The sequence below is a fragment of the Carassius auratus genome, chromosome 5 (genome assembly GCF_003368295.1).
Source record: "Carassius auratus strain Wakin chromosome 5, ASM336829v1, whole genome shotgun sequence".
NCBI classification, from domain to species: domain Eukaryota; kingdom Metazoa; phylum Chordata; class Actinopteri; order Cypriniformes; family Cyprinidae; genus Carassius; species Carassius auratus.
In genome coordinates this window covers 19,375,669-19,400,551 of record NC_039247.1, presented here as the reverse complement: position 1 = coordinate 19,400,551, position 24,883 = coordinate 19,375,669, and the positions used below count along the sequence as shown (strand labels likewise).

Sequence of the window (24,883 nt, the reverse complement as noted above, 5' to 3'; positions counted from 1 at the left end):
CCTAAACCACATTTTTCACGAGTCCGATGCCCCTTTTTCAACTTTCTTGTGTTTTTCGTCTTGGGAATAAGGGCTCCATTCAGAGTCAGGGTCTATTATGAGACGCCTTGGGAAGAGAGAGAGGTGTTTAGCATAAATGACAATCACAGAATCACAGAAAAGGGGCTTCAACACTGAGACAAACACAACTTGAAGCTGAAATGACAAAAATAAAAGGAGGAGATATATCTGTTTGCAAGAATTCACAGAACTGATTAATTGGCTGGATGTTTTATGAAAAACCAACAACTGTATTAAAAGTTTTTTTTAACTATTCTCTGTCACTTTTGGTGATAAACAGCTGCAAGGAATTCAAGACCACCTGGTGTGGGGGACCACTGAGGTCACTGAAAGCTTCAAGTCTGCAGCTGTCAGATCAAAACCAACCGGGAACCTGAATGTCAATCAAAAGAAAAAAAAAAAAGAAAAAAATCCTGGGTGGGTTGCCAGGGTTGAGTGGCCTTTCAAAGTGTGAGTGTTCATTCTTTTATTTATGTAACTCCATTCCTCTTTGAAGGTCACGCTCACAATAAATGTTTAGTTCTATTCACTTTCATTCATACACATCTTGCTACATTCTAAAGTTCAAGTTTTGTGAACTCTGACTTGCAAAATCTGTAAATAATATAAGATTTATACTTCACAGCATGACCTCTAAGCTGAACTAGAAGAACAAACTTTAAAGCTGCAACATTTCAAACTTCTGAAGTTTGCAGCATTGCAGCATTGCAGAAAAGTGGAGCAGATTATGTGTTATATATTTTTTTGTTGCTATTGGGTCTTGTGGCCTTGTCACAATATGTTAAACATCACCTTTGTTTTCAATTCTCAAAGCAACTTTTTTTTTTTTACCATTTAATACTGTTTATTAATTATGATCATATAGTCTGTTGTTGAGGGCAAATGACAAAATAATAATAATAATAATGTTTCCATGTGTATACTGTTAAATTGTGAACAAAATCAATAATTAGACATAGCAAAAATCACACACACATACAATCCCAAACAGGCCATCTTCCTGTCTATAGGCAGCTTTACTGCACTGTGAATCAAAAATGGACCCTGCACTGGTAGTTAGTGCAATGCATTACTGAAAATCAACATAATAAATACATACATACATAAAACTATTTTCTTTATTGAATACAACCATGTATTTGGTAGAATTTAACACATGTAAGTAAGCAAGCCTATTTATTTACTTATTAGAAGGTAAATTAGTAAACTAATAATAATAATATTATGTATGTTTTCATTGTCTTTTTTACTGAATAAAGCTGTCTGAGTTCAACATTGTATGCTGCATGTTCTGGTTTAGAATTGGTTTCGAAGGCATGTTGCCTTTTAAATGAATATTTGCTCATATCATACAAATAAATACTAAAACAATGTGTGATACTTTATCATGGAAAAGGACCATAATACAAAATATTAATATGATAGGAATATGACAGATAAGCATACTTAGTGACATTATTAATGTAAGGAAACAATACAGGTGAGGAATTGTTTTATCCACCTTCAGACAAAAGACATATGTACAGTATAACTGATTTTGCAGAGCTATGCACACCTAAATCATAATACATATGATAAATGAACCATTAAAGCATGAAATGGGTTTGCTGGGGTAACACGAGCGTTTAGATAAGGTTTAAAGTCCTTAGAAAAACAGCTAAACGTTTCTGAGCACTCAGGTTGTGATTCCCGCTCCAGTCCAGTGTGTGGCGATAATGAGACGTAAAATGAAGCTGATGGCAAAATCTAAAACTCATTTCGCAGTGCCCTCTAGTGTAATGAACTGATTATGAAATACATCTGATCCCTGCAGCTGAGCTTCGCACTTTGCGCTGTCCGTCTCGGTTCGGCCACTCTCCTTTCTGGCGATCCGAGCTCATGAGTCCGGCGACAAGCTCATGCAGCAGAGCTGGCAGCACACAGCTGGGTGAGTCAGTTACATGATTACAGTTTTCCTCGACGAGTAAAACAAAGACACTCTGCCCTTTTATACAAAGACAAACAGCGTATTAATAATAACACATGCAGTCATTCATGTGCTGAGCTGCGGGTCTCCTTATAATTACACAGAATAGGACGGTGCCTGTTTGTTTGTTATTGTTTCCAATGCATAAACAATATTTTGACGATATAACGTGTGGGAGACTCGCCATATCTAGCTGAGAGGATTCCGATATGAACTGGTTTAATCTAGTTGTCTAGCCTCTTAGTAGTCGGTCAGCATCTTTATTATTATCTTAATCTTCTTCTTCATCTTCTTTGAAATTTAATATCCATCATCATAATGTTGTCTTTCCACCCTTTGTCATTATGTGTCAGCTTTAGTCTGCGTCTTATATAAGCACAAGTCAAATATATAATTTAACCTAAATGGTTAAATGTAAATAGAGAGGAAATAAGTTTTCAACCTGTCCCCCCCTCAAGGGAAAACTACGATTGAAACCGCTTCAGAAAATGCAGAGTGCACATATTAGACATTGTATTGTATGCTGTTTTATCACGACAGGATATCTGTGTCCCATCCTAACAAAAAGGACTGTGATGAGTGCCAGTTCCTGACTGGACATGTGGAGTATTAGGTAAGATCCAACTGAGGAGACACTGCTTCAGACACTGCCCTGCCTTAGACAAACAGGATTTGAACCTCGGGGTCACGGACTCGCCATACCCAGAGGAGACAATTCTTCAGTGTTATTATCGGAAATGGCTAATAATAGATGACAAGAAAACCAGAGCGGTCTTTTGGCGGAGTCTTCTTGTGTAGCCGCCACAGCCGGAGAAGACAGACGTCCTCGACTTCGGTAAAATATGTTTCAGTGTTTGTGTTGGGAGATGATGTAGAGTTAGTTTGCAACAGTTTTAAATATATTTCCTTTTGTATTGCATTGACATTCAAGGCATGAACAGTGTAGATGTTTTAAAGCCATGCCAATAATTTCGTTTCAGGTGAATCATGATTCCCATAACTGAGCTGCGCTACTTTGTGGATACGCAACCTACGTATCGCATCCTAAAGCCATGGTGGGACGTGTTCACAGACTATTTATCCGTTGTAATGCTGATGATCGCTGTATTTGGGGGCACGCTTCAGGTCACGCAGGACAAGATGATCTGCTTGCCCTGCAAGTGGGTAGTTAACAAGACCTGTAGAAAGTATTTCAATGCAACTTTTTCTGTGCCCTTGACCCTTGAGCCACAAGGAATCCAGTATGACCTTGATCGCCACCAGTACAACTATGTCGATGCTGTGTGCTATGAAAACAAGCTACACTGGTTTGCTAAGTATTTCCCATATTTGGTGCTGCTGCATACCCTCATCTTTCTGGCTTGCAGCAACTTCTGGTTCAAGTTCCCTTGGACGAGCTCTAAACTGGAACATTTTGTTTCTATCCTACTGAAGTGTTTTGACTCGCCCTGGACCACGAGAGCTCTGTCCGAAACCGTCGTGGAGGAAAGCGACCCCAAAGCGCTGGTGAAAATGAACGGTTCCTTCGATAAGAAGGCTTCGTATGTGAGCGAAGACGTCGAGGCGAGTGTTCCCATGCTGTCGACCACCAGATCTCGTTTTGAACAAGGAATCGTGGACCACTCTGAGACAGGTGTCCTGGACAAAAAGGAAGGTGAACAAGCGAAGGCATTGTTTGAGAAGGTGAAGAAGTTTCGAACTCATGTGGAAGAAGGCGATATAGTCTACCGACTCTACATCCGACAGACTATCATCAAAGTTGTTAAGTTTATTCTTATTATTTGCTATACCGGATACTATGTCCACAATATTCAGTTCAGCGTCGACTGCAATGTGGACATCGAGAGTCTCACCGGTTATCGCATGTACAACTGTGCCCATCCCCTGGCAACTCTCTTCAAGATCTTAGCCTGCTTCTACATTAGTCTAGTTATCGTGTACGGGATGATCTGCGTGTACACCCTCAGCTGGATGCTACGGCGCTCTCTCAAGAAGTACTCGTTTGAGTCCATCCGAGAGGAGAGCAGCTACAGCGACATCCCAGATGTGAAAAACGACTTCGCCTTCATGCTGCATATGATTGACCAGTACGACCCCCTCTACTCCAAACGGTTTGCGGTCTTCCTCTCGGAGGTGAGCGAAAACAAACTTCGCCAGCTGAACCTGAACAATGAATGGACTTTGGAAAAGCTTCGGCAGAGGATCACGAAAAACTCCCAAGAGAAGCTGGAGCTCCATCTGTTCATGCTCAGTGGGATTCCAGACACGGTCTTTGACTTGTTGGAGTTGGAGGTTCTGAAGCTTGAGCTCATCCCTGATGTCACCATCCCACCGATCATTGCCCAGCTCACGAACCTCCGAGAGATGTGGCTGTACCACACACCAGCCAAAATAGAGGCTCCGGCTCTTGCGTTTCTGAGAGAGCACCTGAAATCGTTGCACATCAAGTTCACTGACATAAAGGAGATTCCTCTGTGGATCTACAGCTTGAAGAACCTGAGCGAGTTGCACCTTACTGGGAACCTCAGTGCTGACAACAATCGCTACATCGTCATCGACGGTCTACGCGAGCTGAAGCGTCTGAAGGTTCTGAGACTGAAAAGTAACCTTACGAAGCTGCCTCAGGTGGTCACGGATGTTGGAATGCATCTCCAGAAGCTGTCCATCAACAACGAAGGCACCAAGTTGATGGTGCTCAACAGCTTAAAGAAGATGGTGAACCTCTCCGAGCTGGAGCTTGTCCGCTGTGATCTGGAGCGCATACCTCATTCCATCTTCAGCCTGCACAATTTACAGGAGATCGATCTTAAGGATAACAACCTGAAAACCATTGAGGAGATCATTAGTTTTCAGCATCTTCATCGACTTGTTTGTCTAAAGATGTGGTATAATCAGATTGCATACATACCTATACAGATAGGTACCTTGGTCAACCTGGAGCGCCTCTATTTAAACCGCAACAAGATCGAGAAGATCCCATACCAGCTCTTCTTCTGCCGGAAGCTGAGGTTTCTGGATCTGAGCCATAACAATCTGACAGACATCCCGTCAGAAATAGGAACTCTACAGAACCTTCAGTACCTTGCTGTGACTGCCAACAGGGTAAGTTGGGTTCAGGCTGTGAATTTGTCCATTTGTTTTTAATCTGTTATTGGTACTTTAATATTATTGCTTTTCTATCATTATTTGTTTATAAAACATCTAGGGCTGCCAAAGTTAATGCTCTACCTGGTACAATTTAAACATGTTTAACAGCAGTGAATTTGTATCTAGTGTTTTTATGTTTGACAATATATTGTGCATCAAAAATATTTATTTTACTTTTGTTTTAGTTTTTATGAATGATAATACCACTGCTTAAAACTTTTTATTATATAGCTTGTGTAATTGCCACTGATGCAGATTTTGTTGAATGTTTCTTGCATTATGATCAAAATGTACTTAATTTAAACACAGTTTATTCCAAAAAAAATCTACTAGATGGCAATTATACAACCAGTTCAAAGATGAAGAAAAAGTGCTACTGCTCTTTATGATTAGATGCAAGTAGTACATTCTTTGCAAATCCCATTAAATTAATGAAATGTTGATTGTACTTTAACTCAGCTTAGGTTTTTTTTTTACTTTCTGCTGTCATTTTCCCCCATAGATTGAGGCTCTCCCCCCTGAATTGTTTCAGTGTAAGAAATTGAGAACACTGAACCTCGGAAACAACTGCCTGCAGTCCCTACCCTCACGGTTCGGGGAGCTCACCAGTCTGACACAGCTGGAGCTGAGGGGCAACAGGCTGGAGTGCCTTCCTGTAGAACTTGGGGAGTGCAGACTGCTGAAGAAGAGTGGCCTAATTGTGGAGGACAGTATTTTCAACACTTTACCTTCAGAGGTCAAAGCGCAGCTGTGGAGAACTGACAAAGAGGCTTCTTGAAGCAGATGCGTGAACCTGAGAGCATTTGCCTTTGATGTGAGGAGAGGAATTCAATCCAAAATTTGATGTATGTTAAATATTTCAGGGATCATTAGAATGTTTCCTGAAAGACATAAGGGGTATTTCACGTTACGGCATGTGATGTTTTATTATAAACGAAAGCCATGGCATTTCCATTGACAGACAGTGAGGAGTGAGCAGACCAAATATTACATCAGGATTAAGGTGCTGTTAATTGTTGCCTTAATTTACACTATTCAGATATTGTATTATAAACATTTTGACTCAATTTTATACCAGTGTTACTGTGTAAGTGTTACTGTGTGTGTAAAATCACTCTTCTATTGCCTGTTCTTAAATCCATGTCTCTGTACATTAACTGATTAATGTATTCTAAAACTTTGAGAGCACTGGATAACTTTTGAACATTTGTTTATACAGGCCCTACATGTTTCCTGCTGTACAGTCTCTTTCACATACTGATAATGCAAGTCATCTCTGTTGCATGAATCATTTTACTTTTAAGAGTTTATGAACATGCATAATTCAATATTCATTAACTTTCACCCAATAGTAAGTTGCTGTTGTCTACAGTCAGTCCTTGGAAAGTTTAATAACCTGTGTTAACTGAGTATTTAAAATTGTACAAATAATTTTTGATGTGTGCATGCTTGCAGTATTTATTTAGTTGATGCAAAACAAAAGGTAAGTACATTTATTAAATGAAGAAAGTGAGATGTGACTATCATCTACATGCATTTTTATTTGTATAAATGCATAATGGTATTGTTACTGTAGTAATATTATTACTAACTTTTTCTAAGATTTTTATTATAACTTGCAAACATTATACCGTACAAATACAGCACCTTATTTTTACCCGTCTGCTCACTTTGAAATGCCATGAGAAGTACCTTTGAACAATAATTTCTAATGAACAGTTACTTCTTTGTAAAGGTAGATTATCTAATGTATTCAGCTAACAGACATTTGAACATTCAGACTATACCCTCGACTTTGAACTAAATGTTTTCTGCTCCCTTTACACTCTTAAGAAGACAATCAGAAGTATTTAGTGAAGTGTCCGTGTCCAATGTGTGCAATGCAGTTTTGACATTGACTGAATTATAACTTTAGAGTGTGTGAGATGCAGGTTAATACTTATGTTACTTATTTGCTTCCTGTAGGATTTACAGCTGTTTTGTCTCACCATTGTAATAGCCATAGAAGTTTTATTACTGTTGATCAATTATTGAACATAGATTGTTTCATGTTTACTATTTTACCTCATTTATGAAAAAGTGTAGGATTTTAGAAGAAAGCTTGTTGTTGTGTATATATATACAGATATATATATATGCGCACACACACCACACATTGGAAAATAAGCTAACAGAATTCCAGAAGTTACTCAGGTAAATGCCAATCAACTTTCTAAAAGCTTGTCAAAAAACATTTTTCTCTCCGATGTTAGTGTTATTTTAAATAAAACCAGTGTTTTGATGGCTCCAGCGCTCACGTTTTTGTAACTATGATATAAATTGATGTATTCAATAAATCCAGTGTTTTCTTTTTTCGTTTTTTTTTTTCATTTAGTTTGTTTTGCAAAGTAAATGTACATTTTAATAGAAATTAAGTAAATCCCATTATATATAGCAAGCGAATAAACACTCGATTTTCTTTGTATGTCAATAAAGAAACTTTTTTTATTTTATATTTACTCATGATATATATACAGTTATTATATGTAACACGTTATTTTTAAATATTCAATCAACTTTATTATAATTATTTGTTTACTGTTGTTAAAACTATTCGTATTTATGTATAGAGTGCGATAGGATCTTTTTTTTATTATAACGGTGATAAATGGGAACCAATGTTTTCAACGTCATTGAGTTGCGTCGGACGTTGTTCAGTGAAACACTTACTGAAGGCGGCTTTTTACAATGCTGGACTGTAGTGTCTGTAAATCCTTATCATTTCTGCTTTGCGTTTAAGAAGATGGTAAGATTTCGCTTTACTTTGAATGCTGAACTTCACGAAAAACAGTTTTTAATCCTTATATTTAAGCTTGTATAGAATACATTTGTTTAACGCTTTAGCTGTTTTATGTTAGCATTGTGGTGTAGTATCTTACTCTGGCCATATTACAGTTAACGTTAGTCAAATATTTCATATTTTGTGGCAGGCTTACCTTTAAGCAGGGTGAATTAATTATTTGCATTAAATGAGTAATTAACTTTATATTAAGAATGTATTTACTGACTAATGTTGTAGTTGTAGTGTATTAATGAGCTGAACTCGTTCATCTTCTCGCAGGCTGTTACTCTGCACACGGAGCTCGGGGATTTCAAAATAGAACTGTTTTGTGAGAAGGCACCGAAAACCTGTGAAGTAAGACTCTTGTTTCCATCACACAGACACACGTCTCGAGGCAATATAATTGTGTTGATGCGTTAGTTTTCATTTTTATTTTCTCATAGAATTTTATTGCCCTGTGCGCTAGTGGGTTTTACAATGGATGCATTTTTCATCGAAACATCAAGGGCTTTATGGTCCAGACTGGAGACCCAACAGGTAACTGATCCTGGATTTCATTTCTTATCTCACAGCTTTAGTTTATAGCTTGTAAAGTTGTACATTTAGTTAATGCTAGGTTCATTATTTGAATTTAAAAAAAAAATCATTTCATGTTGAGGTTTATTTGGTTGATTTATAAAAATGATGTTTTTCCCTCAGGTACAGGCAAAGGAGGGACCAGTATTTGGGGAAGAAAGTTTGAAGACGAATTCAGTGAACATCTGAAAGTATGTATTGACATTGAAGTATTATAATATTATGTACATTATTATACTTAAAAAAAAAATGAACTCAAAATTGTATTTAATTTGGACACGTTCGAATTTTAAGGCATTAATTTTAATTGTTTATTCATATGTACAGCAATTTAAAAATATTTTGTATGAAGGTAATTTAATGCCTAAAAGATCTGCATATGTAGGGCAAGAGTTGTGGAAATGTACATAAGACAATAAGTGTAAATTAATTTTGCATGTACACAAGAGGCTTTGTAAAGGTGTAAATTGTGTTTCATTCTTAGGCATTAAGCCGTTAACTGTCACCCGGCCCCCTATGTGGGCCATCTACATTTCCTTTACTATTTTACAGTTAAATCCTAATTTTATCATGACAAACTATATATCGTTGGAAAGGTAAATGGATATTTTACCAATCTTTTTTTGTTAAAAATTATGTAGGAAAAGTAATCGATTAATTTATAACTTGCATCAAAAAAGAAAAAAAAGTCTTATTCGTTATTCGTCTTATTCGTTGTCTTTTTCTCATACTTTACAAATCATCAGAAATGATATATCACTTGAAAACTTAATCTCATAATTCATCCTCTGAAACCAATTTTTAAATCAAACATTGCATTGCCATGAAAATGGTGCATCAAAATCATGTTACAAAATGTTTTTAGTTATATAAAAATTTAGGTTTGGATCATGCACTTTCAAGTCTATGTTCAGAAATGTGAGTGACAGTAAGCAGGTTAAATTACCTTCATACTTTTTAGTCCTATCTAACTTGATCTTTCTTTTAATGTCTGTGTAATGTAGCACAATGTCCGGGGCGTGGTGGCAATGGCAAATAATGGACCAAACACAAATGCATCACAGTTCTACTTTACATATGCAAAACAGCCTCATTTGGACATGAAGTACACAGTTTTTGGAAAGTATGTTTATTTATTTTTTGCTAGTGTTTTCTTTTCAGTTTTTTTATTTATTTATTTTTTTCTATTTTTATTTTATTGTATTGATGGTAATAAATTGTAACACAAGCTTATTCTTTATTACAGAATTATAGATGGACTTGAAACTCTGGATGAACTAGAGAAACTCCCTGTGAATGAAAAGACTTTTCGTCCTCTTAATGATGTCCATATTAAAGATGTTACTATCCATGCCAACCCGTTTGCTGGTTGATTGATTTCATTGTGAAATATTCATAATGCATAATGCCTTGTGTTGTAAATAATAAAAAAAAAAGGTTTTAAAACATGCTGATTTTGTATGCACTGACTTGAGTCTGTTTTCCCTGTAATCTCTTACGTTGTGTTTCAAATGTATGGTATTTTTTTTATTAAAATGATAGTACATAAACTATTGTGCTTTGACAAAGGAGTATTTTCAATAAATTGATAGATTTTCTCATTGTTTTCTGAAGTGGTTTAAATATATAATGCGCATTTATTCTGCAATTTTTTTGCCTCTCTTGTTATTTAGAGGAGACCAGAGCTATTTGTCACACAGGGAAGTGTCTTGAATCGAAAGTCCAGTAGTTTAAGTCTATCGAATGAAGTTAGATTTGAAATATAATGCTGAACTGTATACCCAAGAAAATGGTATTTGCTTTATAAATTTCCTTTTGGGCAAAGACTATAGATTTTAAAGGACTTTGCTGTTGGGCAAGATGTCACATGTTTCACATTCAGTATTATGAGATACACATATAAGATATACATATGTTAATTGCAATATATTTTTGACAGAACAATGGTTTGACATGTTGCCTTATACATATTTGCTCTTTCATTGGCTTTGAATTGTTTGGTTTCATTATTGTTTCACTGTTTTACTTTAGCTGTTAAATAGCAGATTCCACCGTGATTCCAACTTACCCAATAAAGAGTGTGTACTGAGTAAAAAGTGTGACAACTAGCCCCAGTCTCCTTTACCATTTGTAATTGATGCAAATGGCTTGGGTATTATTACTCTACAACACAAGTGTGGTTTTTTTTTTTTCATCTTATTTGAATTATAGAGTTGGCATCAAAGCAAGTACGTGCCAATGCAGTATGGTAAGTTTCTTTCTGTTGTTTAACATGCCACAGAATTGTCACATTGAGGTAATACAAAATGCTTCATTTTAATAGCCAAGGAGTAATTATAACAGAAGTAAACAAGCGTGCAGGATTTGATGAGGACCAGTATACTCAGGAGATGAGTGAAGATCAAATGCTCATTTTACTGTAATGAATGTTTCAAATTGATAACACTAAATTGTAAACATGCATTTTCTGTAAAGCTGCTTTGAAACAATGTGTATTGTGAGTTTGAATTGAATAGCACACTTTCCTTGAGAAGTGCAAGTTGATGCATGCTCTCGGCAGACCAGGTGAAGTAGTGGAAGTAGCTCATGCAGTCGTCTTCCTGACATTTATAACAGATATCAATTCTGGATGGAGGTCGACATGCTATGTGTCCACGGTAATGCTTTGCCACCATGATACAGCTCTGTCATAGTGGTGTCTCATAAAAGCAAATAAACATAGTTGTAATCAGTCTGAATGTAGAAATCCCTAATGTATTATCATGTTGATTTGATGTAGCATTTTGATGAACATTAACAAAAAGAAGTGCACATTTCATGCAGTATCTGCAGTTATTTATTAGTGAGCCAGCAATTTTCTCCAGATTCTGGCATATTTACACAGATGGAAGCATGGAAACATTTATTACAGACAAAGAGTTGCACAACAGTGTTCAAATACAGCTGTCTGCAACTGAGGAAGTTATACATTAGCATTCAAAACTGAAATATGGTATGATCAGATATACTTAAATCTATTTTAATCTTTACAAAAGATAAAACACAGCCAAATGATGCCACAGCAGCATTCAAAATCAACTCAATACATTTCCCTTGATCTGCAATACGCAAAAAGAAAATATTAAACCTGACTTTGATTTTACATGTATCTACCAATCAGCGGACACTTCATTATTGTAATTTAGTGTATTCATTTACAGCAGTGGTTCACAATCTTTTTTGTCTTATTTGATGCACCTGTGTTAATGATGTACCTCTGATCCTTTCTTTAAAATAAATAATAAAAAATGCAACAAGTTAATCTTTGTTTTTGTTGGTTTTTAGAATTTTAATTAATATTATCTGTGATGTGTGCAATGCAGTCCTGCAGTTGGCTGCTTTAAATGTGTGTTTTTTTTTTTAAATTGAATTGATTCTGATTGGCTGTCAATGTTTTAATCGTATATCATTGGAAAATTAATTTGTGAAAAAAAAAAATAATAATGAAAGTGATTCCAACAATATTGTTCCAATGAGTCGTCATTGTTATAGTACTGGTGTGCACTCAGCTATTCGTTTACATTTAAAAATGATATCTTTATCGTTATAATTATCGTCCTTACTGAGAACAGACCTCCTAGTTGAGAACCACTGTTATACAGAATTATGTCTGCATCATGTATATTAATAGAATTTATTTAGACAACAATATGATTTTATATTCCTTCCAGCAAGCTGCCTTCATTGGCATTATCAAAACTGTTTTTTCCATGGATCTGCTTCAGGTGTTTACGGAGAACTGGTTTATGTGCAAACACCATGTCGCAGTAATTGCAACGGTGTGGTTTGTCCCCACTGTGAAGGTTCAGGTGGTCTAGCAGCGAGCACTTCTGAGTAAAAGTCTTTCCACAGATCTTACATTGGAAGGGTTTGATGCCGGCGTGGACACGCATGTGCCGGTGCAGGTTTCCTTTCTGGGTAAATGTTTTCCCACACAGGAGGCACATGAACAGCTTGTGCATCTTCAGATGGTTGGCGTAGTTCTCCAGCTGACGGAACACGCGAGCACATTTCGGGCACTGGTGGTACCACTGCATACTCTTATCGGCATTCCTTGAGCATCCCCAAAGATTCCCTTTCCCCGAGCCACTGGGTCCAGGTGGGGACAGCGAATATTCAGCTGTGGGCTTGACAGCGATTTCGGCGGGCCGGGTTTCCACTGTGGAGTTTATTAGGGAGTGTTGTGGCTCAGGTGAGCGCAGTGTTGGCGAGCGACTTGCGCGACTCTGAAAGTTATCAGGCATTCGCTCATCTATTGACTCCACCTTAACGATGCTGATGGGACTCTCCTCTCCTCTGCTGTTGCTCTCAGAGTTTCTAAACACAGCTGGAGACTTGGGCTGTATTATTACATCATCATCGTCATCATCATCATCATCAAAGTCATCTTCTCCATCATTGTCCGCCTCATCCTCTTCATCACATGCTGTCTCCGCAGCCGGTCGGCCACGCTGTGAGCTGAAGTTGGATGGCTGTCGAGATGATGCATGCTCGCCTTTGACCTCGTGTGGTTTTATGAATTTATTGAGAGCTTCGGTGCACTGCTCTACAATATGACCCATCTGTAGGAAACTAGCAACTGTTAAATAGTGTACTAATTCAAGCTCCGGGAACTCCAGTGTCCCTGTGTAGCAGGACAGGAGAAGCCTCTGTCCAACCTCTGCGTCCTGCTGTGTAGATATTTGCACTTCACGAGAGTCCTGAAGGACAAACTGGTCTCTAAGGAAAGGGGAGCCAGCGGCAAAGACCACTTTGTGTCCAGGCACTTCCAAGTCATTGATGCGGACCACAACATCACAGAAGCGTTTGTCTCGACGAAGAGCATCCATCTTTTGAAGCATGGAGTCCCCGAATGTGGGAAAGTTGAATTGCAGTATCACCCCATCCTGGGCCATGGTGCGCTATTAAATATACACAACATATTTTGCTAAAACATTTAAAATGCACATAAATGTCACGGTAGCACAATGTTTAAAGTGTACACGATGATGTTAGTGTGGTTAGTACAGGCCTGGAAACTGTAACGTTACAGAGCTAAACCAGAAACATTGGATGGACGTCTGCAAAGAATGAAGGAAAACTGACGACGAAGACACATCGTCACGGGAATGAGGTGAATATAAGTGTTTATTTAAAATATGAATACCTGCAGCAATTTGTTTTTGGTTATTTTTGTTTCTGTCTGGGTGTTTTGCTGTCCTGGGGATGAGCATACAGCGCCTGTGTGTTTAGTGTGTGGCTTGAGACGGAAAAGGATGTGTCGACTTTCTCGATTGGTCGGCGAAATTTAAAGGGGCAGGACACAAATACATGTGGCTTAATTTTGTATTGTCTGTATTAAGATTAATTTGACTTTACTTAACGACAGACAGAAAGAAAGATTTATCAACAAACCCGTACAATAAAAAAATGTCATCCAGCAATGGTTTTGAATAGTTCGCAGTAATTACCGAAACTTTAATATTCCAGACATACATTAGTATTACAATAGTTTATTGTTGTTGTTGTTGTTAGAAGTATTAGTAGTAGTATGATTAGGATTATAATTATTATTTCTAGAGTACGATTTAGACTTTTAAGGTTTAATATCAGTTCAAATTAACCATGGTTTTACCACAAATTAAACCAAAAAAAAAAAAAAAAAAAAAACATAAACCATGCTAACTACAAATTAACCACGGTTTTGCAACACTAACCATAGTTTAATCGTGGTATTTTTAGTAAAACGGTGATTATACAAATGTTAATCAATGCGCCAAAAAGCATGGTTACTACACCTTCACAGTAAAACCATGGTTAATCCGTTCATGCTTTTTTGGAAGCCTCTTGAATAATACATACATTATATTAAATGTACTATTACTTTAGTAGAAGTACTAATAGTAGTATTTCATGCTGTCTCTCTGGAAACCACATATTAAAATAGTTTTATTATTATTATTAGAGTAAAAATAAAACTGTCAATGTTCTAATCTTGTTGTGTTTTGTTGATCCCACATGAATATTAAAAAAGTCAATTTGGATGATGATTTCTTGAGTATAATTAATTATTTAAAAGTGCGCTCTACTCTTAAAACAGACCACGTTATGTGCTTCTTGCCACAAGGAGGCAATGTTGTAAAATGGAAGCGGATCTATCTATCTATCTATCTATCTATCTATCTATCTATCTATCTATCTATCTATCTATCTATCTATCTATCTATCTATCTATCTATCTATCTATCTATCTATCTATATTGATAATTGTCTGTTAAGTAAATCATACATTTAGAGTACAGCAGTATTCGAGATTGTTATGGCCACCTGTGGAGGGGAAGTGGGCTGTAAAAAACAAGTCGTTTTGAGAAATTTCTAATCAATGGAAGGATCGTGATGGAATACACCCTAGCAGCTGCACAGAAACCCTCTTCATTTGCCAAAGGCAGTGGTAGAAAGCCATGTCACTTTTATTGTCAGTAATATAGCCCAACAGGCAGCAGCTTGTAATGGCATTTGTAACAATAATAATGTCTGTGGTTCATAAACAATGGTAAAGCAGAAAAAACATAATCTGATGTTTTATAAGTCACTCATGAATAACAGAAACCAAATAAGAGTCTGAGGCTGATAGCTGACAGTCTAAAGTTTATTGTAGAAGCTTCATTTTATGTATCAGTATTTTTACTCATCTGCACAATATGAGATAATATACACCAGGTGCTAGAGCCGAGCTGTCACTCTGAGCAGTTCACACAACTTAATTTGCCAGATGTGCACTCCACATCCATAAACATAAAAAAAATATGACAAAAAGAAATGTCAAAGTGTTGTGAATTATGAGCCCCGTAAAAATTGCATAACTGGTCGGGGCTTCCGGGCCTCCTGTCCTAACATAAGTGTTACATTTTCATTATATGAGCTAACTGCCTATATATTTATGGATAGTAGATTAAAAAAATTATACAGACTTTTCATTGAGTATTTTGGATATAGCATAATGTTACTTCAGCACTGAAAATGAATAATAAAATCAGATTTTCAAGTAATAGAAATATGAATTTGACCTGTGTAAGATTGCCAGAATTTAATTATTTTATATCTGGCAATGATAGTGGAGCAAACCAAAGTAAAGACTCTTATTAACAAGGACTATGATGGGCTGGGACTATAATAGTTGTTTCACCCAAAAAGCCTCACAAAAGCAAGACATTTGACACTACAGAGGTTTGGTGTCAGGGCTTTTTCGGTCTTCATTATCAAAGTGAGGCTGTCTTGATTTCATCCTTTAGCTCGGTTTCTCACACTGAACAGACAGGTTCAAATCCCCATCCACAGCTACATATCATTTTTCTACCACTGTCTCTAAAACTAGTAGTATTCATTCAGGAAATCAGCTAGTATCATATGTATTCAGTTTCACTGTGTGACTTTCGGTCTGTGCTACTTTTAAATGACTCGCTCTACTGCGACTCGCCTTACAGAATCAGACCTAAAGAAAGTGAAGAAGAAATAACATCAGTGAAAATAAATGCAAGACATTAAAATGATTATAAGAGAATGCAAAGAAGTATGTCTTGTAGCTTATAGTCATATAAATTATTGCAATCTCTACCTTGATGAAAAAGAGTTTGTAGAAAAAATAAAGACAGCTGACACATCACTACTTTATAATATCTGAAATGTTTATTCAGGTTTTTATTTATTTATGATTTTTTTTTTTTGGTGGAGTGATGAACAAATCCCTGAGAATAGCCTTGTGATATCTTGTGTAAAGAGTATCCACTGGTAAAGCACAAGAATCTAGGTGACACTTGTGAGCAAGACTCACTTTTTTCGTTCTTCAATCTGTTCAACTTCGCTGGACTCATCCACCACCTTTCCATTTACCATTGTCTGGGTGACCACCTTCACAATCTTCCTTGTTCTCACTTCAGGCTCTTCTACAAAAGGCAGAAAAACAATGCTAAAACTATGAGCAATTGAATTAAAATAGAGAATTTATTCAAGTTCAGTGCTTCAAATGTAGTATTATGCTACTGTAGGTAACTTAAATGCTCTTTTTAGGCAGATCTCTTCACTGTAACTAATTTATTGTGCAGAGATACACTATCAAACATCTGTTGACAACTACAATATAAGCAAACTTAAAGGGGTCATATGTTGCGATTTCAGTTTTTCCTTTCTCTTTGAAGTGTTTCCAGCCCTTGGTGCATAAAAATGATCTATAAAGTTGCAAAGACTAAAGTCTGAAATCCAAAGAGATATTCTTTAAAAAAAAAGTTAAGAGTCAACTGCGCCCTCCTAAAACTGCCCATTGTAACACGTCCCCACATGTCTACATCACTTTGTGGGAAGATTTGCATAACTCCGCTCAAATGTTCACGAAACGAAAGAAGGCATAACTTTGATTCTTTGTTTGGCCTTCCAAAAGAGGACACAGCTAGAAATCAGTGGTTAAGTTGTATTTACAACACTGTTCCAGAACAGTTCAACCCAAATATTCAGATGTGTGCAGCACATTTTACGGAGGACACAGACTGTTTCCTGAACCAGTAGCCTGCAATGCTTCTGTGCACAAAGTCTGTTTCTATAAAGTGGGGCAATTCCAACTTTGCAAGGACAGTCTGACGATTGTAATTCACAGCCTGTAAGTACATTTACATATTTAAAGAATTTGCCAATGATGATTCAAACACAAGTTTTAAACAGTTTAGGGCAGGACATGTGGCATTCAGTCAATCACAATGCACTGGATAGCTGGCCAATCAGAGAACACCTTGCTTTTCAAAACAATGAGCTTTGTAAAAACCAATGCGCTTCAGAAAGGCGTGGCATAGAGGAGCAACAATAGTGTACATAATTTACACAACTAAATGTAATGTACTATATCTTAAACCATCGTTTTGGTCAAAATAAGTTACTAATAAAAATTTTACTATTGTATTTACAGATATAACACATGGAAAAATGCTCCAGTTTCTAACATAACCTCTGTACCCTGAGATAAGGGATTGAGCATTGTGTAATAACATGCTAAGGGGGAAACTCTTGTTTACGCTGGAATTGATTCCTGATTTGTTTATGTTTGTGTAACTGCTCGAATAAATGGTGCCTCAACTAGCTAAAAGCGCTCCCTATTGAACAATTTCTCCCGTTGCATTTAATACGCTTATGGAGAATGTATTCAATAGCGTCAAACTATAAGCAAATGCAGAACTAAGTCAGAGCACCCGTAATGAGGGCTTCTAAAACCATAAGCTAATTATGAGACCCAAGCCATTTGGATGGGGACTACATAGCAGAACCCTTCCACTCAAAGAGAGGATTAGGTGAATTAAGCAGTCATGTGCCTCGAGTGTAGGGACGTCTAAGTTGTAAAACTTAGTAAAGGTTAATGACGATGACCCTCCAATGGCCTTAGAGATATCATACATAGAAATCATGCTAAACCATGCCTGTGAGGAGGCCATCCGTCTGGTGGACTGGGCCCTACTTGCTTGATCGACTCTAGCGCAAAAAGTAGGATGGTCTTGAGCACTAGGTGCCGCAAGTCAGCTGACTGGAGCAGCTCAAAGGGAGTTCCCTGTAGGGCCCTGAGGACTATGGATAAGTACCAGTTCGGTACAGCATGAGAAAGAGGCGTATTCAGTTTCTGAGCTCTCCTCAGAAACTTAATGACGAAGTAATTTTTGTAGACTGACGGGCCTGCCACGAAAGCATGATTTGCAATGATGGCTGCCACATATACTTTGAGCATGGAAGGGGTGTGCCCCATGTCTAGCAGCTCTTGCAGAAAGGTTCACACATCACAAGAGGATGGGACTGTACACAGGTTAGAAAAGACCCACCATTTAAGGGTGTAAAGGTGTTTTATAGATAGGGCACTAGCATCCAAAATTTTATTACTTACACTCGCGGGGAGCTGTAAAGGTTCCCGTCAAGTGGCCAAACATGAAAGCTCCACAGCTCGTGGCCAGGGATGACAAATCATGCTTTTTGTGATCTGTCCTCAGTGGTATCAGTCAAGGGGCCGCAGATAACAGCTGAATCAACTCTGAAAACCACGTCTGATTCCTCCAGAGTGCCATAATCTCAAGGCAGTTGATGTGCAAGTGTTGCTTCAGGTTTGACTAGGATCCACATGGTGGTCCCCAAATTGGATGTTGGATGCATCCAAATAACTGCAGTAATTTTGTTGGGCCAGCCCTGAAGCGAAGGTCCCATTGCAAACAGAGTTTCTGTCACCCACTAGGCAGGGGAATTGAGAGAAGACTTGAGCATTCTTTGAAGAAATTCCACCCTCGGAAGGACCTGACCCTTTCCTCTCTGTATACTGAACGGCCAGAACGGCTTTTGAGGTTCAGGATTCAGTGTCACTCCTTGGTGCTTGGGAAACGGGTAGCATTTCCCCGCCTGGAAATGCTGTGCAAGCCAGCAGTGGAAGGCTTGTTCAGTGATCTTCCACTGCTAGGGGCTCTTCCTCTCCAGTCTTCAGAGTCCAGTGAGGAAATTATCTTTGTCGCTGAAGGAGAAAAATTCTAAGTCGAATTGTATAGCAGTTGGCTCCTCCCCTTTTGGCAGGTTGAACATGAAAAAAATCAGGCTTCAGTATCAGAGTAAACAGGAGTTTCCCCTTAAGCATGTTAAATGCAACAGTAGAGACCATTCGATAAGTAACTTGTCTCATTTGGATGTTTAGTTACGATTGCATGGTGATGCTTTCCTGAAAATATGCCAGTGTTTTATTGTGTTCGCTTATTTATAATCTGTCACAAAAATATGATTATAAAGTAATTTTAGTTTTAATAATAGGACATCCCAGTTTAAGATGATTTTGTACTAGATGTTTGAAAGTAACATACAAATTCCCTGCTAAAGAAACCAGCATTTTATGCAAATAGACCCTAGTCTCCCCTATTAGTATCAATATTAAATAGCATTTTAATGTATTCAAGAAACTGAATACATCTTTAGTTCTATAATAGAACTATCCATTCAAAACAGACTTACTTTTAAGAGTGGGTGTTTCTTTTATCCTGAAAAATAAAAATGAAACAAATGTCATCAGAGACGTTTCCTTCAGCATTATCTGCATTTCCTATCAGCATTATCTGTGAACACTGTGTATACTTGGGAAAGTCATGGCCTAGTGGTTAGAGAGTTTCACTCCAAACCCTAGGATAGCGGGTTCGAATCTTGGGCCGGCAATACCATGACTGAGGTGCCCTTGAGCAAGGCACTGAACCCCCAACTGCTCCCTGGGCACCGCAGCATAAATGGCTGCCCACTGCTTCAGGTGTGTGTTCACTGCTCTGTGTGTGTGCACTTTGGATTCATTAAATGCAGAGAACAAATTCTGAGTATGGGTTGCCATACTTGGCTAAATGTCACGTCACTTCACTTCACTTAAGGAACTTCCATATATAAACAAAAAACATATCAAAAAGCATTGTTCGGCTTTGAAAAACCTCTCTCAGTTCTTACACTTCCTCTCCATCCAGCAGCCTCCGGTAGGTGGCGATCTCCAACTCCAGATTCTGTTTGATCCGCAGTAACTGCTCGTAATCAGTTTTGATTCTCTGCATATCCAGGCGCAACTGTGAGAGTTCGTCCTCCAGCTGTGTTAGTGTGCCCTGAAGATGCTCGATCTCAAGCGTGTACTTCTGATTTGTCTCTCCGAGGTTCCCCTCCAGAACACCAACCTGAGGTCAATCATAACATTAACATTTTCAATGAGAGCCCAAAATACTGTATGTAGGACTGTAGTATGATTAGTTTAAATCCAAAATTAGAGAAGGAAGAATGAACTTCCATAAATCTGATCTAAATCCAGTATGTGTGAACTAGTAGCTGAACAACCTGCTGAAAAGTGTTTGAAAAGGCCATGAGGATCCAATGTGTTTTTAGACTGTCGTCACATGTATTACAAAGTGTTTTTTTTAATACAGGAGTAAACATATATGGTTGTTGTTTGCATGAGGATGAACAGCAGATGGAGAGGACTGTGGTTTTCTGTGCTGAAGAGCTAACCTTGACACGCTCTCTGGATATTTGTTGACAAACTATAGGCTAAATTAGGTTTAAAAAAAAAAGGTAAAAAGAAAAACTGCACAAATATGATGCTTCAAACAGCTCACTGACATATTAATTGACCTTTAACCACATGATAGAGCATTTATTTGTCTGAAGAATGTTTATCCAAACAGATTTACAAATGAATATATTAACATAAGCAAATGATCATAAGAAGGTTGGAAAGAGAATTTTTTTTCCATTCGCTCTTGACTTCAAGCAATTAAATATTGTCCCCTCTAGAAGACATTTTGAAAAGGAACTTTTTCTCACGTAGTAAAGAAAAGTAGGTAAGCAATTTGCCTTTATTATCTTGTACATAAACCTCCCAAAAATACTTTAGAACATTTTAAAGGCAAGACACTGCACACTGCACAATGAAAGTCTGGTGCATCAGAAGAACATATGAGATGTATAATTTTCAAACTGGGGTGCAGCATTTGAGGATCTATAAAGAGTCTATGAATATTTAATATATTTAAATATGTGATATATATATAATAATAATAATAATAATAATTATTATTATTATTATTTATCTATCTTACTCGTGCATAAAGACTTGTGTAAAGTGTTAATATTAGATGCAGTTGCACTGTAAATTTAAAACAATAATAATAAAAATAATTTTAATAATTAATATAATTATAAATAATTTAATTATAAATAATTAAAATTTGGTTTAGTATCAAGTCAATGATCTCATTATTTAACATGAATATCATCCATAATAGTTTAAATTTTTGTCAATTAAAAGTATTAACAATAACATACAAAAAAAGCTTTCTTATTTTAGGAAGGTGATAATCATATTTTTGGTTCCTTGGCATCATAACGTTGGAAATCCCTGTCATACTTCATGAACATGCAACAGAAATACAGTAGAATTTCAACATGTAAGCTCAGTTCAAGTTTAGATAGAAAGTTTGTGAAAGATCTAAATTTGTCCGTTTTATTTTATTTTTTTTTATCTCATTTGTTGATTGGACTCTGTTCTGATTTCCACTACAGTGAAAATATTTTTTTATTATAATTTTCTATTTTTTCAGCATGTTCGTTACAATCCAAACAATTGGAAAAGTTCAGAAGACACATCTAGTGGACATTTCATAGACAAACAATCTCTAGGATAAACGTTCATTCGTCTTTCACCTGTTTGCGCAGATTGTCCAGTTCCACATCTAACGCCTGCAGAAAGCGTCGTCTTTCATTGAGTTCACTCTGAGCACATCTCAAAGCTTCGTTACTCTCCTTTACCTCCGACTGCAAAGTCTCCAGCTGTCACACAGACACACATCACACAGTGCACATATTAGTTCAAACACACCTGTGTTTGCAGTGAAATCATCAGTCTATAAATAGCTTGATGTTGGCAGTGGAGTCTGTGTTGGATTGTACTCTGACCTTCTTCAGGTACCACATTTCAGTGTCCTCTTTATTCTTGCGTGCAATGCTCTCATACTGCACCCTTAGCTCTGCCATGATGGCTCCCAGGTCTGGGCCCTGGGCTGCATCCACCTCCACATTCACTTGCTCATTGGCTAGACGGGACTTCATTGTGTTCTTCTCCTTCATGGAGACAATCATTTACAATCTCACCAAAACTCACAATAAAGCACTTAAAATGTGTGAATTGCATTAGATTGCAAAATATCAAATGATACTACTAGCTGAATGATACTCAGTTAATGATAGTCAGAAATACTAACCTTTAGTATTTAGTAAATCGGCAGTGTGTGTATTATTTAAAATTGAGCAACAATATTTTTGCATAGTGTTTTATTTAAAGTGTGTATTTGTGTTATCTTTCTCTAAGGCAAGACAGGCACAAACATTGTTTTTTCATTCACTCCTCAATTTTTTACATTAGGCTTTTAATAAAAATTTGTAGACTAGTGAAAAGACAAATACAAATCCAAAATACATGTTTCAGTGTTTTTATTTATTTATTTTTTTTATTTTTATTGCACTTATCTATTTGCATCTGTAGATTTCATTTTCTCAAAATGACTTTTAATTCTCCTACACTAAACAAGAAATCTAGACCAAACTACAGTTTTTTTTTTTTATGTATAATTGTAAAGATTTTTAGATTGGCATTTATTCATACCTCATTTGCCTGATTTTATACATTTTATATCTAAAATTGTATACCTGTTGACAGTATTACCTAATTCATATTGCTTTATTAAGTGATAAAAAGATATCAGCTTTAGTTATATAATGACTCATTTTCATATTTCACCATAACCTTTCTAAAGAAAACTGTTTGAAAAAGATGTTTCTATATTGTGCAGCACTCAAAGGACCTGTATATAACATATATGTATATAAATTATATACAGGATTCCCAAATTTGTGCATATGTAAATACTTTTTAGTTTTAGTTGCAGTTAATATTTCCATATAGTTCATTACATTCATTATATAAATATGCAAAAATGTATGTTGTGCAAACTTTACCTATGAATATTAATGAGATCAAGCTGAATAATGAATGTTATTTGATAAAAAAAATATAGCAATCATTTTTTACATTAATATTATTAATGTTATGTTTTTGTGTCAGTTATGCGTTTAACCTCATCATGATTCTTCTTGAGGAAATAGAGCTCCTCTTTCAGACTGTCCAGATCTCCTCGAAGGGTTGCGATGATCTGATCATGATCAGATTTTGCTCGTCTCAGAGCATGACAGTCTCTCTCAACCGACTGACAAAGAGTAGCTTCTGCCTCCCATCTGTTTATGAGCAAATAATACAATAAACCTTTCAACCTAGAAATTAGTACTAAATAGCACAATACACTTCGCAATGGATCTTCTCAGGGAATAGAGGAAGGAACAAAAAAAGCAAAACTCACTTGACCCTAAAGTCATCTGCTGCAAGCTTGGCATTGTCGATCTCCAGCATTATACGAGCATTCTCCAATGTCTTTTTCCTCACCTGGAGAGCAGAAGTGTGATGTTAACTAATAAAGGATCTCATGCAATGACATCACTGAACGTTCCTTCTGCTTTCTTATCTATGAAGCAACTTAAACCAAAGAAAAAAACAGAACTCTTAGTTCCACTAGATCATCAAACCTCTTGTCCAATCGCATGTGCTTGAGCCATCAGTCCCTCGATGTCGTGACCCTTGGGTGCTCGCTCCAACATCAGCTGTTTAATCTTCAGCTCCAGGTCAGCGTTGGACTTCTCCAGAGAACGCACCTTTCCCAGATAGCTGGCAAGTCGGTCATTTAGACCTTGCATGGTCTCCTTGCCACTGGCACCAACTCCTAGACCATTCAGTGAGAGGTTGCTTAGGATGTTCAAGCCATTTCCCAGAGAAGTGGAACGAGACAGAGACAAAGTACTGGCTGAGGAGAGGGACACTGGGATTTTAGAGCGTCCCCGAACCCCAAAGTCACGCATAGACATGCTTGAAAAAGACGGCTGCCGTCCCTGAGAGTGGCTGTGCACAGAGAAGCTGGAGGTCATGGTGCTCGCAGGACCAGAGAGTATGCGCACTGCTGGTGAACAAAATATTCATTGGTTGTTAGTCTGAATTCAGCCTGTTGTTTCCTTATGCCATATGAAAAGTACTATGAAAGCACAGAAAACCAATAGCTCTCCTTCACACTCTTCATCAGACAGATATCTAATGTTTAAGGAACTATTTAATGATATTTAATATTATACTGCAGTGAAGAATTACATTTGGAAAAATGATCCTGCAAATTTGTTGGCTTTAATAAAAAATAAAAAAATAAAAGAAAGAATAGATGGTAATTTGGTTGCAAACCAAGAAGACTTTGTGAATAAGAAATCTAATACTTACATGGATTGTGTCCAAATGTAGTGCAGCACCTGAGTGTGGTTTCACCCGGGGAAGAACTGGTGGCTTTTATTTGTACTTGTTCAGGTGAGTCAGAGTATTTATGCTTAGACTCCTCCTGAAGAGCTGTTGACTATGGAAGTCAACATCCAATCACATCCCTCCACAGGTGAAAGGATATTTTCTGACTGAAACCGATAAAACATGATAAAAATGTTCCCAAAGCACCATCCACATATTATATTGCACATTTGTCTTTGAAAACTGTCAGTAACAAATTATGTGATGCTTAACTTTTATTTGATGAAGCATTGCTAAAATAAAGGCATAGTAAGACTTACAGTTTTTCTATGATTTAAAGTTAAAACAACACAATTCAATAGTGTCCATTGTGATTCTGACT

General features: G+C 37.0%; 4 protein-coding genes across 6 annotated transcripts; 2 read left to right on the top strand and 2 right to left on the bottom strand.

Moving 5' to 3' along the window:
• Nucleotides 1-1,784: 1,784 nt before the first annotated feature.
• lrrc8ab (leucine rich repeat containing 8 VRAC subunit Ab) lies at nucleotides 1,785-7,531 on the top strand. Its single transcript, XM_026251941.1, has 4 exons — nucleotides 1,785-1,987; nucleotides 2,567-2,861; nucleotides 3,007-5,128; nucleotides 5,676-7,531. The coding sequence occupies exons 3-4, from the start codon at nucleotides 3,014-3,016 to the stop codon at nucleotides 5,949-5,951; spliced, it is 2,391 nt and encodes a 796-aa protein (XP_026107726.1). The 5' UTR covers nucleotides 1,785-1,987; nucleotides 2,567-2,861; nucleotides 3,007-3,013; the 3' UTR covers nucleotides 5,952-7,531.
• Nucleotides 7,532-7,856: 325 nt separating this feature from the next.
• LOC113079672 (peptidyl-prolyl cis-trans isomerase-like 3) lies at nucleotides 7,857-10,022 on the top strand. The gene is made up of 6 exons (XM_026251928.1): nucleotides 7,857-7,958; nucleotides 8,274-8,348; nucleotides 8,438-8,531; nucleotides 8,694-8,761; nucleotides 9,575-9,693; nucleotides 9,817-10,022. The coding sequence occupies exons 1-6, from the start codon at nucleotides 7,956-7,958 to the stop codon at nucleotides 9,941-9,943; spliced, it is 486 nt and encodes a 161-aa protein (XP_026107713.1). The 5' UTR covers nucleotides 7,857-7,955; the 3' UTR covers nucleotides 9,944-10,022.
• Nucleotides 10,023-10,760: 738 nt separating this feature from the next.
• On the bottom strand, nucleotides 10,761-13,998 carry LOC113079587 (zinc finger and BTB domain-containing protein 26-like). The gene is made up of 2 exons (XM_026251831.1): nucleotides 13,756-13,998; nucleotides 10,761-13,510 (listed from the first exon to the last, which is right to left on the bottom strand). The coding sequence occupies exon 2, from the start codon at nucleotides 13,502-13,504 to the stop codon at nucleotides 12,266-12,268; it is 1,239 nt and encodes a 412-aa protein (XP_026107616.1). The 5' UTR covers nucleotides 13,505-13,510; nucleotides 13,756-13,998; the 3' UTR covers nucleotides 10,761-12,265.
• A 1,153-nt stretch (nucleotides 13,999-15,151) lies between these two features.
• LOC113079564 (keratin, type I cytoskeletal 18-like) lies at nucleotides 15,152-24,659 on the bottom strand. 3 transcript variants are annotated; one of them, XM_026251805.1, is made up of 10 exons: nucleotides 24,484-24,659; nucleotides 23,748-24,175; nucleotides 23,525-23,607; nucleotides 23,246-23,402; nucleotides 22,068-22,232; nucleotides 21,816-21,941; nucleotides 20,076-20,293; nucleotides 19,602-19,627; nucleotides 16,420-16,531; nucleotides 15,152-16,080 (listed from the first exon to the last, which is right to left on the bottom strand). In XM_026251805.1, exons 2-10 carry the CDS (start codon nucleotides 24,141-24,143, stop codon nucleotides 16,038-16,040), a joined length of 1,326 nt encoding a protein of 441 aa, XP_026107590.1. In that variant the 5' UTR covers nucleotides 24,144-24,175; nucleotides 24,484-24,659; the 3' UTR covers nucleotides 15,152-16,037. The 3 variants fall into 3 exon arrangements, with proteins under 3 accessions (XP_026107590.1, XP_026107606.1, XP_026107597.1); XM_026251821.1 differs by having other exon boundaries at nucleotides 23,748-24,172; XM_026251812.1 differs by lacking the exon at nucleotides 24,484-24,659 and having other exon boundaries at nucleotides 23,748-24,269.
• Between the last annotated feature and the right edge of the window lie 224 nt (nucleotides 24,660-24,883).